The following is a 17,421-nucleotide window of genomic DNA, read 5'->3' on the forward strand; positions in this document are numbered from 1 at the left end:
TTGCTTTCAGAATCTTTTTTTAGAAAAAAACCCAAATTTTTCACAAAAAATTTTCAACTAACATGAACAATGTACGTACCCGTCCCGTTGCGATCCCGCTGTGCTTTGTCCGACGAGGATTCGGGTCCGGCGCGATTCACTAAGATCTTGCGCCCGAGTTATGTGCCGAGGTCCGTCGGAGTTCACCTTCTTCTTCCCGGTGCATGTGAAGGCTGATCTTGTGACACAATTCCTTTTTTAAATTCCGCAGTTTGTCCGAATCCATCGGGTTGTCCGGCAGCCCGTCCCCCGATTTTTGTCGCATTCAAGCTGGGAACCAACAATCCGATCGCGTGCACCAAAAACCCCGGGGCAATTCAGGGCAAACGGAAATAATCGCGAAACCCAACAAAAGTGCGGCGTTCGGAACCTTAGTAAATGTGCCCCAATGTGTACAATTTGTCATGAGAAAAAAAATCTCAAAATCATTTGGTTTTAAAGTTACAATCAATTACGTGACACAAGTCAGATTTTAGATAGAGTCTGGTCAGGAAGGTGACAGCTGGCTTCGGTTGCAAGGGGTTAAAGGAGTACAGAATAAAACTGCAAACACTGACCTGGACATTGAACATTGGGCACTAAGGAGTCAAAGGTGAAATCAGTCAGGAGTTTTCAGTCAATAGGATGATAGTCAGATGTGAATGGTGATGCGTTTTATATACAGAACAGAGCTCTATCATATCCTGATCTTTGGTGGAAGTGTTTCATGGCACAAACATACAAGGCTTCTGATTGGAAGAGATTTATGAAGCTCTCTGCCTCTGAATTCTGGAGTAATTTAAGCCAAAAAAAATCCGAAAAGCCTTGTGCCACATTTATTAAGGGCTTTACACAGTTTTTAGGAACTTTTCTGACTAGTACGAAAAAGGGGTATTACCAAGTAATAGGCGGTGCAAAGTACAACTCATCAGTCTTAACCCCTTAACAACTCGGCCATTTTGCACCTTTGTGACACGGCCCATTTTTCAAATCTGCCCTGTGTCACTATAAGTAGTTATAACTTTCCAACGCTTTAGCATATCCAGGGGATTCTGAGATTGTAAAGAATTCTAGATTTTCAAGATTAAAATTTTCTACTTTCTAACACATTGTCATAACTTGATTACTAGCATTTACACAATGGGGCAGATTTATCAAGTGTCTGAAAGTCAGAATATTTCCAATTGCCCATGGCAACCAATCTCAGCTCCCCTTTAAAATATTCATGAGCACTGGTGAAATGAAAGCTAAGCTGTGATTGGTTGCCATGGGCAACTGGAAATATTCTGACTTTCAGACTGCTTGATAAATCTGCCCCAATGTCTGCTTTATGATGACATGATTTTTTAATGTGTCCCTTCATTTTTGTAGGATGTTATGAGGCTTAGAACTTTAGGTTAGATTTTTCATATTTTCATCAAAAAAACACACAAAATCATACTTTTAAGGGACCTGCTCAGCTTTCAACCCTAAATAATAGTACTCCCCCCCCCTATTAATTAACCCATATTGGAAACAACACCCCTCAATGAACGTATGTAAAACAACTTTAATGAAATTCGTTAACTCTTTCATTGTTTTATAGGGGTTAAAACGAATCAGGTTTGGGGGCAGCTGGATTCCCCTGGTACCTGAGTGGCTAGCTTTAGCGCGGTCTAGTGCTGAATTGGTCATGGTCGCTTGCTCCAGGTGGAACAGGCTTCGTCTGCGCCTGGCAGGACCGGCAAGCGGATTGCAAGAATTGGGAGAAGCCGCAGTAAAGTGGAAGTAGTTCTTATTGGGGCACTCCCGCTGTATGCATGTGTAAGGGATCCCCAGGTAGATGGTAGAGAAGATGGAGGCCTGTGATCTTAGCGACAGCCAGGGATCAAACATAGACAAAATATGTTAATTCACAGTTCCTTTATTCCAGAACACGAACACAGCAAAGGCAACACAGGCCGAGGTAGCTAAGTGGGTAATATCTGGAAAAGGATGCTCACAGCCCAGTTTCAGTAGCTTTTGGGCTTGAGACGTCAGGAGATGCTCTGGCAGCAATCCTAGGCGGCTCTCTTAGGGTGTAGTCACACGTTTAGTTTTTTAGATGAAGTTTTTGAAGTCAAAAGCAGGTGTTGATGATAATGGGTTGAGACAAATAATTGAAAGCTGCTGCTCCTCCCCTATTTTCACTCCACTCCTGGTTTGGGCATTAAAAACTGCATCTGAAAAACTGAAGGTGTGGCTGCACCCTAAGGCCAGCAGCTCACGTGACGTTTTGAACCAGTTTTTGGGCCGTTTTTAAGCAGTCCATTAAAAAACGCATGCATTTTAAAAATGCATGTGTTTTTGAAAACGCATCTGTTTTTTTGAAAACGCATCTTGTCCATTTTTCCCAATTACCATATTAGCATAATTGGGGAAACGGACAAAAACGCAAAAAAAGGATGTGTTTTCAAGAACGCATGCATGGAGATATATGCTGTTCTCAGCACTTACAAAAAGACTAGAAACTTTCTAGCACAGGGTGTTTTACAGGCCTTTACAGGCATATATTGTGCAGCTATAATACCAGTTAGTAGATGGTCTCCATACTAGGAATTAATATATCATTAAAGGCAATGGATATATAATTTAAGTAGTTGTCCATACTTTACTCACATCTCAGTGATATTAGAAGTATGTATAAAGTTCGTAATGGACCCGTCCAGTGGGCCATTACATACTTCGTTTTGTAACTCACGGAGCATGTTGCCCATGGTTACATCCGGGTTCTGTCACATACGAAACCCCTTACACACTATGACTTTCTAGTCATACACTGCACTGGTCTAATGACTGACACATTAATCACGACATCTGAAAAGATTACGCTTAGAGCAAGGAACTAAGGCTACTCGAACATGAATGTGACCAAAACTCGCCGTGAAAAACATGAAAACGTTAATGTCTGTTTTTTACATCCGTTTTGCCTCTGCTTGGCATCTGTTTTAGACTATAGTCCATGAGTGACCCGGGATAAACTGCTCTGTCTCGGACATGCGACCATCGGATCTGGTCCATTGAAAAGTATTGCCTTTACTGCATGCACGGATGGTTTTGACTGTTGTGAGCCTCTCTGTAAAGGCCTCTCACTTTAGTTAATGTCAATGATGAGTCCATTATCAGGAGGACACTGAACTACAATGGTGAGCATTCCAGGATTTCAAGAAGAAAGACGCTACTCTCTAGGAAGAACATTGGTCATTTTTCTTAGGATCACCTGGATAAGCCGGAAAGTTACCGGAACAATGTTGTGTCTACGGCTGAGACCAAAGGATTTGTGGTGTAAATAAAAGACGTGATGTTTGGAGAAAGGAAAACACTGCATTCCAGTATAAAAACCTCATACCATCTGCGAAACATGGTGGTGGTAGTATCGTAAATTGGGCCTGTTTTGCTGCATCTGGGCCAGGACAACTTGTCATCATTGATGTAACAATAAAGTAAATATGAAAGGAAAATCCCATCCATTTACATATATAAAAAAAAAAATCACTTTTCAGGCTGAAGGAGGAATGTCACTTCATTTGCCCAATCTTCAGATCTTCGCTGGAGATCAAAATTAAAAAACAAAATACAAATTTCCTAAATTTCAAGGTCATTCATCAGGTTAAGCCGAATATATCCTAACATGTGTAAAATAGTAGTATATCATAGGGGTAATCTCATCTGGTCATTCACGTTCATCTTCAATATACTTATTTTTCTTCAATTGGATGTTATTACAAAAAAATGTGCCTTTTCCATAAATGTAGCCATGTTGTCACTTAGAAATGGGATTGTTGTCACAAAGAAACAAATAGTTTATTCCTATGAAATGGCCAGGAGTTACATCCATCCTGTGGTAATGATTGCTGAATCCAAGTTGCGTGCAGGCAACATCCTGTATGCCTGGCCACCACTACAAGAATGCAGAGGTGGTTGTATCCAAGGAAAGCCATCTCATTTCTAAAGAACAACATGGCCATGCCTATGGGAAATTATCTTCATTATCTTAATTATAATAATCATGTTTTTTTTTGCTAAATAAAGCTTTTACAGAGTATAAGCCTAGTTTTTCAGTACAAAAATCGTGCTGAAAAAAACCTAACTCACCTTATACTCGAGTATATAAAAAACACTGAACTCACCTTTCCGACGTCACCCACAGGTCCTCTTTTAGCTTCCAAAGCTCCTGTGCCTCTTCGGGTCCTTCAGCTGCTCTTCGTCTCCTCTTTGGGTTAATGAATTAATTATTTTTTTATTAAAAGCTTGGCACACTCTGTGCAGGGGCTGGCAGGATATATACTGGGGGACGGGGCTACAGGCTACACAATTGGGGGGCTGGCTGGCTATATACTGAATGGGCTGGCAGGCTATATACTGGGCTCAGGGGCTGGCAGGATATATACCAGGAGGACTGGCTACATACTGTACGGGCTAGTAGGTTATATACTAGAGGGGCAGGGGCTGGCTGGCTATATACTGGGGGAAAGGGGCTGGCAGGCTATATACCGGGGAGCTGGATGGCTATATACTGGGGGGCTGGCTGGATATACTAGTGGGGCAGGGGCTGGCTGGCTATATTCTTGGGGGAGGGGCTTGCTAGCTATATACTGCAGGGTCTGGCTGGCTATATACTGGGAGGACTGGCTAGCTATATACTGCAGGGGCTGACAGGCTATATACTACAGGGGCTGGCAGGCTATATACTACAGGGGCTGGAAGGCTATACACTACAGGGGGCTGCAGGCTATATATCCCGAGGGGACAGGGGCTGGAAGGCTATATACTGGGGACAGGGACTGGCAGGCTATATATGGGGGAGCTGGCTGGCTATATACTGCAGGAGCTTGCAGGCTATATACTGGGACAGGGGCTGGAAGGCTATATACTGGGGACAGGGACTGGCAGGCTATATATGGGGGAGCTGGCTGGCTATATACTTCAGGGGATGGCAGGCTATATACTGGGAGGGGGGGCATGGGCTGCTGGCTATATACTGATGGATATGGGCTGGTTATCTTTATACAGGCTGGAGGCTGTGACCAATGCATTTCTCACCCTCGGCTTATACTCAAGTCAATAGGTTTTCTCTTTTTTTTGTGTAGCTAGGCTTGTGCTTGTGCTGGCTTATAGTCGGGCTGGCTTATACTCGAGTAAAAACAGTACGTTTATATACTTTGGTTCTTTTGTAAAACACTGTTCTAGCGGCATGGTGTACCCCTTACAAAAAATCCATCAAATGTTGATCAATGGAGATTATATTATTTCGGAAAAAAATCAAGTGATTATATATTGTTCTCTAATTTCGATCTCTGGTGTGTAGTAACCTTTTGCATCATAAGAACATTATCTTTCAGATCACATTGTGGTTCTTTCAAAGGCTTGTTGTTCTCAGAACCATAGAACCGGAGATAAAAGTAGTTAAAGAAATAGCAGTAGTTATCATTTGCTGGCACTAGATCTGCCATATTTGGTGCACAGCAGTCCTATATGAGTGCCGAAGGTCTGGATTAGACATATTAAATTCCCCCCTTTGTATTTAGCTTCTAGATTGAAATGTTCACATTCCCTGACAGTGAGCAGAGATCTTAAAACAAATGTTCTGGAAAGTTGTCGAGCTTTTCATCCCACCATTTACAAGACGCTAGGGCCTGAATTTCACTTTTTAACTGTCTCAAAAGTATTTTTACAAGATATAAGTTTACGGTTTTTACAATAAAGTAAGAATATGCACATCTGTGTGCAAAAGATTTACATGCAATATTGTAAGTCACTAAAGCTAAGGGCATGCAGTACACCATTGATTTCTAGTCGCCCTCTAACATCACCACCAGTGCTACTTTTTTGGGTAACAATTTAGAAAAGTCACATTCAAATTGTAAGATTCATTAAAACTCTGGCAAATGAAAAGTGGAGATGTTGTTCTGATTTTTTTCCTGCTTTAGGCCACTTGGCATCAGCCTTCCAGGGTTTTTGCTTTCTTCAGGATCAATGCGATATAATGTATAGGTTGAACTTGATGGACTGATGTCTTTTTCTAACCTTTGATACTATGAAGGGACATTTAGGAGCTTTAGGTTTTACTACTTGCAGGGCAAAATGATAATTTTCATTAAATTGAATAAGAATTCTTCCCTCTCTACCTCCTATACAACGATCACTGAATAGCCATATGTTCTCAAGTCTGGACCTGTAGACTGATGTTTGCAAATCTGTACCAGTATGGGGAATGGAAGGATTACGTGAAGTTCCTCAGTTCCCTCCACCTGTCATGATGTACCTGAAGGATATAAAGCTGAATCTCTGAGCTGTCAACTACTGACATGGAATAGAAGAATTATACTAAAGATGGGGAAAACATCAGAAAGTAGTTAAAGGGCATCCACCACCAGGATGGAAGACTGCATACAAATTAACCTGAGGGGCTCCAGGCTCCATTAACACTTACGAAGCTTGGAGCCCTCAGGTTAATTTGCATACAGTCCTTCATCCTGGTGGTAGATGCCCTTTAAGTCTTGAACTTGGACCTGAACTGCTTTACAAAATTATAATACAACCAAAGCTCCACATAACTCCCCTGGGACTTGGCCGATAAGAAGGTAAGTTTATAATATTACCTGGCAGAAAACTGGATCGCATCATTGGGTGTCCATCCTGTGTCATCATCATTATCTCCTCTCAACTCTTCCTGCCTCTCTCCTCTGAGCTGACCTCGTGCGCCAAGCAAATCAAATCACATCTGCAGGTAGGAGGAAGAGGAATAGCTAGCTATGCAGAGAGGAGATAACAATGATGACAGTAGGAACTATAATACCCCTGTGACTTTGCAGTTTGCTGGCAGAGAGCCAGCTATACTTCTATCAACTTTTAAAAGTAATTGGAACTACAAATTTTAATTATAAAAGTAGAATTGGGAAATAGTATTAAAAAGACTATGGGAACCTGTCATTAGGTGAAAATCCTGGTGACAGGTTCCTTTTAAAGCAGTTTTCCATCTTATAAAATTCATCCACTAGCACACCCCTGTCCTCCTGGAGCACTCAGAGCCAAATGATCACAAGGAGACAAGTCTACAAGTGCTCGGAGAGAGTGGTAGTACACATATAAGAGCAGAGATAAAAATGTATGTAATAAAAACATTCTTCACCTTTATACCACAACATACAAATGTGCAGAACAAAAAATATTAACTGTTTCCCTAGACCCTGCTTGCGTTGAGCTCACCGGCTGCCAGAGACGTGACCCAAAAATGCCGAGAGGGTAGCCGCATCGCCCGAGGCTTTGGCAAGCAGGGAGTAGCCTTCACCCCCGGATCTCACAGAGGCTACTCCACGCCCCAAATAGCCCCTACAAGGAATTTGCATAAGGAAAATAATAAAGCTTTATTTCAGAATGGGAGAATAAAAGTTTTAGCTAAAAACGGTTTGGAGATGGTGCGCGGAGGGAAAATCTACTAGATTCCCTTAAAAGAACAATCCAGTCACAGATAATGGGGGTCATTTACAAAGGGCCCGATTCACGTTTCCCGGCGTGTTACCAGAATATTTCCGATTTGCGCCGATTTTCCCTGTATTGCCCTTAGATTTTGGCGCACGCGATCGAATTTTGGCGCATCGGCGCTGGCATGCACACGACGGAAATCGGGGGGCATGGCCGAACGAAAACCCGACAGCTTCGGAAAAACCGCTGCATTTAAAAAACAAAAAGTGTCGCGGGACTTGCACTTACCTTCACCAGGTATAGGCCGGTGTACTAGAGTGCATTCCAGTGGGCCTCGGGGAACTTCAGCGCAGCAGCGCCACCTGGTGGACGTTGGAGGAACTACCTTAGTGAATCCCGGCCGGACCCGAATCTACTGCAGAGAATGCGCGCTGGATCGCGAATGGACCGGGTAAGTAAATCTGCCCCAATATATTGAATTATACCTTGTGCAGGGCCTGGAGGGAGGAGCATGACTCTATGTTCTACCAAGGTTCTAGAGTGAAAATGAGTCTTCACTCCCTGCAACAGGCATTGTTCAACGAATTAACTTTGACTGGAGTGTTCCTTTAAGATGTCACCATGATCATAAAACATAGTTCAGTTTATTAAAACTGCAGGAGGACTGAGTATTGTAGTCATAATGTCCAAGAAAATGTAGTAATTGGTTCATGATGTGCAGCACAGTGGGGCACATGCATCATAAGTCCGGCTTTGTCCGTCTGTTTTTTGGGACTGTTCTTGGCTTTTCTGCAGGTCAGATGTACCTTAGAGGTTTTTCCTTATTGATAAATGTGCTGTTTGTTCTGTAGTGAATTTGCAACTTTTTAAAACAAAAGTCTCCAAAAGTTGCAACAGTTTCAAGCTCATTTCTACACCTGGTCAGGACCTTCTAAAAAAGTCACAACTTCCACATCTGGATTCAGGTGATAACTCAGGGAACACTGCAGAAAACCAGACAATGGCAACTTTGAAAGGAAATAGTTTTAAGCGCAAGCCAAAAGTTTGATACATGTGCCCAATTGATTTGCATAGTCATTGCTAAGACAAACTAATAAAAATGTTAGAATTGTCACCATGTAGCAGTGATGGCAAACCTTCTAGAGATCGAGTGCCCAAAATAAGACTCAAAAAACACTAGCTTTTCCCAAAGTGCCAACACGGCAATTTAGGCAGCAACAAAATTATTGCCACCAGAATCTTTGAGCTCCAATCCGACCCTGTCTACACCTTTTCACTTTTCGGACAGGACCAAGCAGTACAGAATGGGTCACTTTAAAATAGCATGGCACTACTTGGACTGCCTGAGACTGGATGAAGATGCCATGTCTGCCAAACTCTGTGCCTGGGAGACAGCTCCTGTGCCCACAGAGAGGCCTCCGAGTGCCATCTCTGGCACCAGTGCCATAGGTTCGCCACCACTGCCATATAGTATAGTAGGCACTGGGAATCAAACGGGTGCACTTACAAATGTCTTGTATAGAGGTAGCAGAGCTGAGGTGGTCATCGACTTCTGATACCAGGTCAGGACATGTGGTTTTATAAATGACATCTACTAAAGTTATTAGGATGCATATGTACAGATCCTAACACTGATGCAGCTACAGAGTTAAGTAGCTGTCCTTGTCATAGTTTGGGGGATTACTTTGTATGTGTACAAATATACAATAATTCTGTGGATGCATTGGGGTGATATATTGTTTTTTTGTCTATGTCGTTGCTTTGGCACAGTTGTGGTGCAAATGCTGTTTTGCGGCTTTCCATTGTGCCAAATGACACAGAGGACAATGCAAATTCATTTTGTCATAGACCCTGCTTGTACCAACTTCATTGAACAATAGGACTGAATTTGTGAATTGCAACTTTCCATTTAGGCACAAGGTTTGGTACAAATTGACTCCAGTCCCCACCCTGGACTATGTGCAGCGACCTTTGTTGTTTGTTTTGCAACTTTTTATGCGATTGATCAAAGACAGGTATAGAAAAGTCGCAAGGAGCCTGCCTAATGGTAATTACGTATGTATAATAGATGCATGCATAGATACACATGCAAACACTCATACTATTAAAATACCTATATAAATACCTACATATAAGCAAACGTTCATAAAAATGTATATGTAAAATATATACATTACCTATATACACACATATTTATAAAACATTTAAAATACCTACCTGCTATATCATACCATCATACCATACTATATATACCATACCATCATACATACATAACATACTGACATACATACACAGATAAATATAAAATAGCTACACCCATACACATAAATACATCAACTATCTACTTCCATACATATACACATACAGTAAATATAACATACATACATGTACCTCTACATACAGTAAATATAAAATACCTACATACACATCTACATGCAGTAAATATCAAATACCTACATACACAACTACATAGTAAGTTTAGTTTCATCTCTATTAGAGCAAAAAAAAGTTTGCTCAGTTTTAAAATTCTTGAAAAGTTTTTACATGACACATTCAGCTCTGCTACATGAGTAATAACCGCAGTAGGTTGAAGAATGATGCGAATGTTCTTACCCTGCGTAACGGTTGTTATACAAGTGGCAATATCCTGACAGCCAAGTCTGGGAGAAGAGGCAGAGATGAATGAGTTGTGATACTCTCCATGTCAGCTCCATCTTTCCACAGGAGGAAATCCGGCTCTATACATCCATATGCAGACCCACAGCAGAGACTTGGGGGAGGCAGCAGGATGTGCTGTATGTATGGATGAGGCTCTGCTCCTGGGTGAGGAGGATATGTTGTGTTAGCACTCTGCACATGGGAGGAGGGGGTCCAGGTCACATGTGAAGGCGAAACAGCTGCCCCTCCCTGTGCAGGACCTCACTTACCTGCAGAAGTCTGTACAAAGCAGCCCCAGAGGATATTATGTCTGTCCGCTTAAAGGGGATCTACACATTTGGCAGACTAAATTCTAAGACTCCTCTGCTTTGTTTTACATCTTTGGTTAAACTGTTTCCATTGGGCCAAGATTTGTGTAGACTTTACTTTTCCTCGTATTGATACGCTGTAAGCATAGCCTGTGTGTAGAGAATGCACGGATATCCTACCTGTCTTATAATCTACACAAGGAAACATTTGTTCTATATAAAAATAAGCCTCATATTGTTATAAAGTACTTTAGTTCACATATATTGGTCTTATTTTCTATTTTTGTCTATGCTGTATTATGGTATTGCAGTTTTTTATCACTATAGATCATACTGGGAGGGTTGGTTAACGCTCCATAAGTGTGGAATAGACCTTATTTATATATCACATATAACTTTTACTTAATTTGTTTTACAATATGAATTATCAAACGTGTAAATACTTGATAACCAGCTGGACCAGGGCAGGGCCCCATAGCAGACTTCTGAAGGGGACCCCCTGCCGGCTTAAAAATATACATATATTACATTCCCATATACATAAACATACAGTTCATCACTCATACATACACATTTATACACTGTTACACACATATAGAGCATATACACCTCACATATACACACATAAAGTGCCATATACAGACATACAGCTTACATATACACATAACGTACTGTATTTATACACACCATACACCATATACACATACAGCATATACACATCACAGATATACACACATAAACAAAATATATACCACAATGTGCAGCGTATTATGTACGGTGCACATGTCGGATGACGGGGCCCCCTGATACTGTGGGCCCCATAGCGGCTGCTATGGCTGCCACCGCTGTAGTTACGCCCCTGGGACCACCGTCAGAACTGCTGTCTCTCTGACCACCCTTGAAGTCTGGAACCAACGGGAACCTTACCCTGAAATAGATGCCCTATTATGCCCCTACTTTACAGTTGGTGGTCCAAGGGGCTTCGTATGGTACATGTCCCATTCATATTTTAAAACAAGTGAAGTAAAGGTTATGGTTTATTCATAAATAAAGTCTATTCCATACTTTTGGAGCTTTATTCTTTGACTAGTGAAATCCCAGCAGCAAACTCATTATTCTCTTGTTTGGCTTAGGAGCAGTGTGAATCTTTTTATTCTTAAAGGGAACCTGTCACCAGGAGACCCATTTTTAGCACTCCCCCAGTCCCCACAGAGCATAGTACATACACTGCCAAAGTGGTTTTGTATAAAAAATAGGTTTTACAGCAAAAAAGATATGTTATATTGTACCTTTCATTAGCATCTGCTGTGTGACTATGCACTCGTCCACTGGTAGTGGCTGGAAAGGAGCAGTTCCCCCCCACCCTTGGGGAACAGCTCCTCCATGTGACCTTTTCAAATATATGAAAACACCCATCACTTGGCTTAGCGACGCCCCCTGCTCCTCTACAGCCAATGGACTCCATAAGTGGCATTGCTACACCTGTGCCATGTATGCTTTCCTTGAACAGCCATTTGAGGGGGAATACTGCTGTGTGGGGTGTGTGAAAATTGCTCATCTGGAAGCCCGGATTCTGGATCTAAAGGAGCAAGTTTCAAGGCTGCGGGCAATTGACAATATGGAGCGAAGTTTGCTGCTCCTGGAGCACAAACTCTCTGGGGAAGATGGGGGTAGGGAGGGAAGTATGGAGGTGCAGATTGAGGGGGCAGCTAGTTGGGTAACATGTAGAAGGCGGGGTAGAGGGAAGAGTTGTAGGGAGTCTAGTCCTGATCTGGTGCACCCCAATAAGTTTGCCAGGCTGGCGGATGAGGGGGATATCAGCTCTGGGGTAACAATGCTGCAGCAAGACATGGCCTCTAGCAACCAGGGGACTGTCTGCTCCAGTAAGAAGGGTACTGGGAGCACAGGCAAGGTCAGACAGGTGCTGGTAGTGGGAGATTCGATTATTAGGGGAACACACAGGGCAATCTGTCACAAAGACCGTGCATACCGAACAGTGTGTTGTTTGCCGGGTGCTCGGGTTCGGCATGTTGCGGATCGGGTTGACGGATTACTGGGAGGTGCTGGTGAGGAACCAGCGGTCATGGTCCACATTGGCACTAATGACAAAGTAATGATTTCAGGGATTTAGGCCATAAGCTCAGGGCAAGGACCTCAAAGGTAGTTTTCTCCGAAATACTGCCTGTACCATGTGCCACACCAGCGGGAGATCAGGGAGGTAAATAAGTGGCTCAAAAGTTGGTGTAGGAAGGAGGGTTTTGGGTTCATGGAGAACTGGGCTGACTTTTCTGTCGGCTACAGGCTCTACAGTAGGGATGGGCTTCACCTCAATGGGGAGGGTGCAGCTGTTTTGGGGGAATAAATGGCTAGAAGGTTGGAGGAGTGTTTAAACTAGAGACCTGGGGGGAGGGCAACTACACTTGTGCAGGGCAAATAGACAGTGTAGATAGAGAGCTGGGAAGAGTCATAGTCCATGGGGGAGGAAGGGGGGCTGGGATGAGATTGGGGAATAAGGACAAAAGGAATACGGACAGGGAAAACCATATAAAGTGTATGTACACAAATGCCAGAAGCCTCACAAACAAAATGGAGGAACTGGAACTCTTGATGTTAGAGCGGAAATATGATATAGTGGGTATCAGCGAGACATGGCTGGACAGTGGCTATGACTGGGCTGTTACTATAGATGGTTATAGTCTTTTTAGAAAGGATCGTATAAATAAAAAAGGTGGAGGGGTTTGTTTATATGTGAATTCTTGCCTCAAGCCTGTCTTGCGAGATGACATCAGTAACGCAAATGCAAATGTGGAGACCCTATGGGTGGAGATAAGGGGAGGGAAAAAGAATAATAAAATATTACTAGGGGTTTGTTATAAGGCTCCAAATATAATGGAGGCAGCAGAGGAAATGCTGATAAGTGAAATGGATGCGGCTTCAAAGCATGGTGAAGTACTTATCATGGGAGACTTCAATTACCCAGATATTGACTGGGGGGCAGAAACCTGCAGGTCCTTCAAAGGCAGCAGGTTCTTGTCAACAACAAAAGACAATTACCTGTCGCAACTAGTCCTGGAGCCAACAAGAGGGGGGGCACTGCTGGACCTTATCCTTACCAACAGACCTGATAGGGTATCAAAACTACAGGTTGGGGGGAACCTGGGGAATAGTGATCATAATATCATTGATTTTGTATTACGCTTTACTAAGAGTGTTAGTGAAGGGGCAACCAGCACTCTAAACTTCAGGAGGGCAAATTTTCAGCAACTAAGGGAAGACCTTAAAGGCATAGACTGGAATAATGTTCTCAAAGACAAAAGCCCCCCCCAAAAATGGGACTTTTTCTCATATATTCTGAAAAAGTCCTGTGAGAAACACATACCTTCTGTGAAAAAGCATAAAAGGAACAAGAAAAAGCCAATGTGGCTAACTAGTCTTGTAAGGAAAGCAATAAGCGAGAAAGATAAGGCGTTTAAGGTGCTAAAACGTGAAAGTAGTGATGAGGCATTACAGGATTATAGAGAGAAAAATAAATCATGTAAAAGCAGATAAAGGCCGCAAAAATAGAGACTGAGAGAAATATTGCCAGGGAGAGCAAAAATAACCCCAAATTATTTTTCAAGTATATAAATGATAAGAAACTAAAAACAGAGAGTGTGGGTCCCCTTAGAAATAACATGGGGGTCATGGTGGAAGGAGATGAGGAAACGGCCAATCTACTGAATGTCGCCTTCTCAACTGTCTTTACCCAGGAAAATCCCCTGATGGAAGACACAATGAGGAATAATGTAAATTCTTTTTGGAATGTCAATAGTTTAACCCAGGAAGAGGTACGGCGCCGCCTCGCAACCACTAAGATAGATAAATCACCGGGGTCAGATGGCATACACCCCTTGGTTCTGCATGAATTATGTACGGTGATAGACAAACCGTTATTTTTAATATTTGAAGATTCACTGAGGACTGGTTATGTTCCACAGGAATGGCGCATAGCAAATGTGGTACCAATATACAAAAAAGGATCAAATAGCGATCCTGGACACTACAGACCCGTAAGTCTAACTGCTGTGGTGGGGAAAATATTTGAGGGGTTTGTTAGAGATGCTATCCTGGAGTATCTCAGTGTGCACAACCTTATAACCCAGCGTCAGCATGGGTTTATGAGAGATCGGTCCTGTCAGACTAATCTGATTGGTTTCTACGAGGAGGTAAGTTCAAGACTGGATCTGGGGGACGCTGTGGATGTTATATATCTGGACTTTTCAGGCATTTGACACCGTGCCACATAAAAGGTTGGTATATAAAATGAGACTGCTGGGAATAGGAGAAAATCTGTGTATTTGGGTAATTGGCTTAGTGAAAACAGAGGGTGGTCATTAATGGCACATTCTCAGATTGGGTTGATGTTACCAGTGGAGTGCCACAGGGGTCAGTATTGGGGCCACTTCTTTTTAATATTTTTATTAATGACCTTGTAGTGGGTTTACACAGTCAAGTTTCAATATTTGCAGATGATACTAAGCTGTGTAAAGTAGTAAATACTGAGGTCGATAGTTTAGCATTACAGAGGGATTTGTGGAAGCTTGAGGAGTGGGCAGAGAAATGGTTGATGAGGTTTAATGTAGATAAATGTAAAGTTATGCCCTTGGGCCATGGAAACAAAAAGTATAATTATGTTCTAAACGGTCAATTACTTAGTAAAACTGGAACTGAAAAGGACTTGGGGGTATTGGTGGATGGTAAATTTAATTTTAGTGACCAGAGCCAGGCGGCTGCTGCTAAAGCAAATAAAATAATGGGATGTATCAAGAGAGGAATAGATTCTCATGATAAAGACATAGTTTTGCCCTTATACAAATCCCTGGTCAGACCACACATGGAATATTGTGTACAGTTTTGGGCACCAGTGTATAAAAAGGATATAGTTGAGCTGGAACGGGTGCAGAGGAGAGCAACCAGGATTATTGGGGGAATGGGGGGATTAGAATACACTGACAGATTACAAAATTTGGGATTATTCAGTTTAGAAAAAAGACGACTGAGGGGAGACCTCATTGCAATGTACAAATACCTGAACGGACAGTACAAGGATCTCTCCAAAGATCTTTTTATACCTCGGCCTGTGACCAGGACAAGGGGGCATCCTCTACGCCAAGAGGAGAGGCAATTTTACCATCAACATAGACAAAGGTTCTCTACTGTAAGAGCAGTGAGACTATGGAACTCTCTGCCGCAGGAGGTTGTTATGGCGGACTCTATGTACATGTTCAAGAGAGGCCTGGATGACTTTCTGGAGAGAAAAAATATCACGGGTTATGGGGATAAAACATTTATTTAATTCTTAAAGGTTGGACTTGATGGACTTACGTCTTTTTCCAGCCTTATATACTATGATACCAAAGTGAGGGGAGTTATTCATGTATTTGAAAAGAAGATGTTTCCCAAGGGTGGGGGGGGGGAACTGCTCCTTTCCAGCTCCTCCCAGTGGGCAACTGCCTAGGCACACAGCAGATGCTAATGAAAGGTACAATATAACATATCTTTTTTTCTGTAAAACCTATTTTTATACAAAAACACTTTGGCAGTGTATGTACCATGCTCTGTGGGGACTGGGGGAGCGCTAAAATGGTTCTCCTGGTGACAGCTTCCCTAAATAAGTTCTCCCTTACCTACAGGATAGAACATAACAAGTTTACCTGTGAAAGACCAACTGCTGGGATCCCACCAATCGCAAAAATGTGGCCTCTTCCTCATAAAAGGCAAAAGTGGAATGTCGATCATGTATCCTGCTGCTCCATTCATTTGTAAGGGAGTGTTAAAATTGCTGAGCACAGCGCTTAGGCACTCCCATACCTGAGCGATGTGCCCAGACTCTGCCATAAAATTTAATTGAGCGGCAGGACACATGCTTGACCTGCCACTCCATTGATAAGAAAGGAACCCCATTTTTCTGGGGATAAGAGGGATAACTTAAATGGGTGTTTCTGTTTCAGGCAGTTTGCATGTCTATATGCAAACTACGCCAGAATACTGGCACAGATTGCTTCATAAATGCAGGCCACTGTGTTTCATCCGACTAATGATTTTGGGGGAAGGAAAGACTGGACATTGGATTTGCCATACCTCATCCTTTTGTTCTCATAGGAGACCAGTGTCCATTTCCAAATTGGAAATACATCTGTATATATGGGTAGATATGTACGAAGAGTGATTTTATTGGACAACCTACAAATACAAGACATATATTTGTGTATAAGAGCATCAAAGAAGATGGTTCCCTTCTGAACAGAGAGACAATATACTGTATAGGGGTATTTCCTATACTAATACCTAATGTGGTGCAGACTTAGACTAAGCAGTAACTCGCCCCTTTACATGTACATGTTTCTGTCTTGTCGGACACAGTACAGCCACAAAACAAACTGGCGCAAATACTTTATAAATAAATGTTCAAGCAGTTTGCACATTCTTTCTAGTGCAAAGTCATCATTGGATCACTTCTATGACATCAGACAGAGCAGCAATGAGAGTGGGAAGAGATGCTGGTCGTCACAGTGCATTAACTGTTAGTGAACCAGAGTAAAATTAACAGGAGACAGATGGGAATGGTAATCAATCAGGGCTTCTAGGAAGGGATACACCAGTGTTCAGACTAGCAAGGACAGCAATAAACAAAATTCTCAAAAATCCAAATCCTCAGATATACTTTGCAAACAGAGAATGATGTAGGCACATATGTTACAGAAAAGCCAGGAGATGTTAGCTCTGGTGACTTGTGGAACAGTTTGAATAAAAAGTGTAAAAAAAGGTTGTACAGTTCCCAAAATTATAGCAATGAAAATATAATCTCCTCCTGCAAAAAAACACCCAGCTCTGTATACTGACATTAGAAACAAGTTATTGGCTTTGGAATATGATGAAATTTTTAAGAACATTTTAATAAAAAAAAGATCAAAACACAACACAACCTATATACATGTGGTATTTCCATCATTGC

At 42.2% G+C, this 17,421-nt stretch overlaps 1 protein-coding gene across 2 annotated transcripts in view; it reads right to left on the bottom strand.

Moving 5' to 3' along the window:
• CPA6 (carboxypeptidase A6) overlaps window positions 1-10,442 on the bottom strand; it is an 80,231-nt gene extending 69,789 nt beyond the window's left edge. The window contains exons 1-2 of one of the 2 annotated variants that reach the window (XM_072151741.1): window positions 10,389-10,442; window positions 10,075-10,280 (exon numbers count right to left, since the gene is read on the bottom strand). In XM_072151741.1, the coding sequence (XP_072007842.1) occupies window positions 10,075-10,175 (101 nt within the window). In that variant the 5' untranslated portion in view covers window positions 10,176-10,280; window positions 10,389-10,442. Of the gene's footprint in view, window positions 1-10,074; window positions 10,328-10,388 lie in introns of those variants that run through there. The other variant, XM_072151742.1, reaches the window with a different exon arrangement.
• Window positions 10,443-17,421: the final 6,979 nt, after the last annotated feature.

The sequence above is a fragment of the Engystomops pustulosus genome, chromosome 5, assembly GCF_040894005.1.
Source record: "Engystomops pustulosus chromosome 5, aEngPut4.maternal, whole genome shotgun sequence".
Lineage (NCBI taxonomy): Eukaryota > Metazoa > Chordata > Amphibia > Anura > Leptodactylidae > Engystomops > Engystomops pustulosus.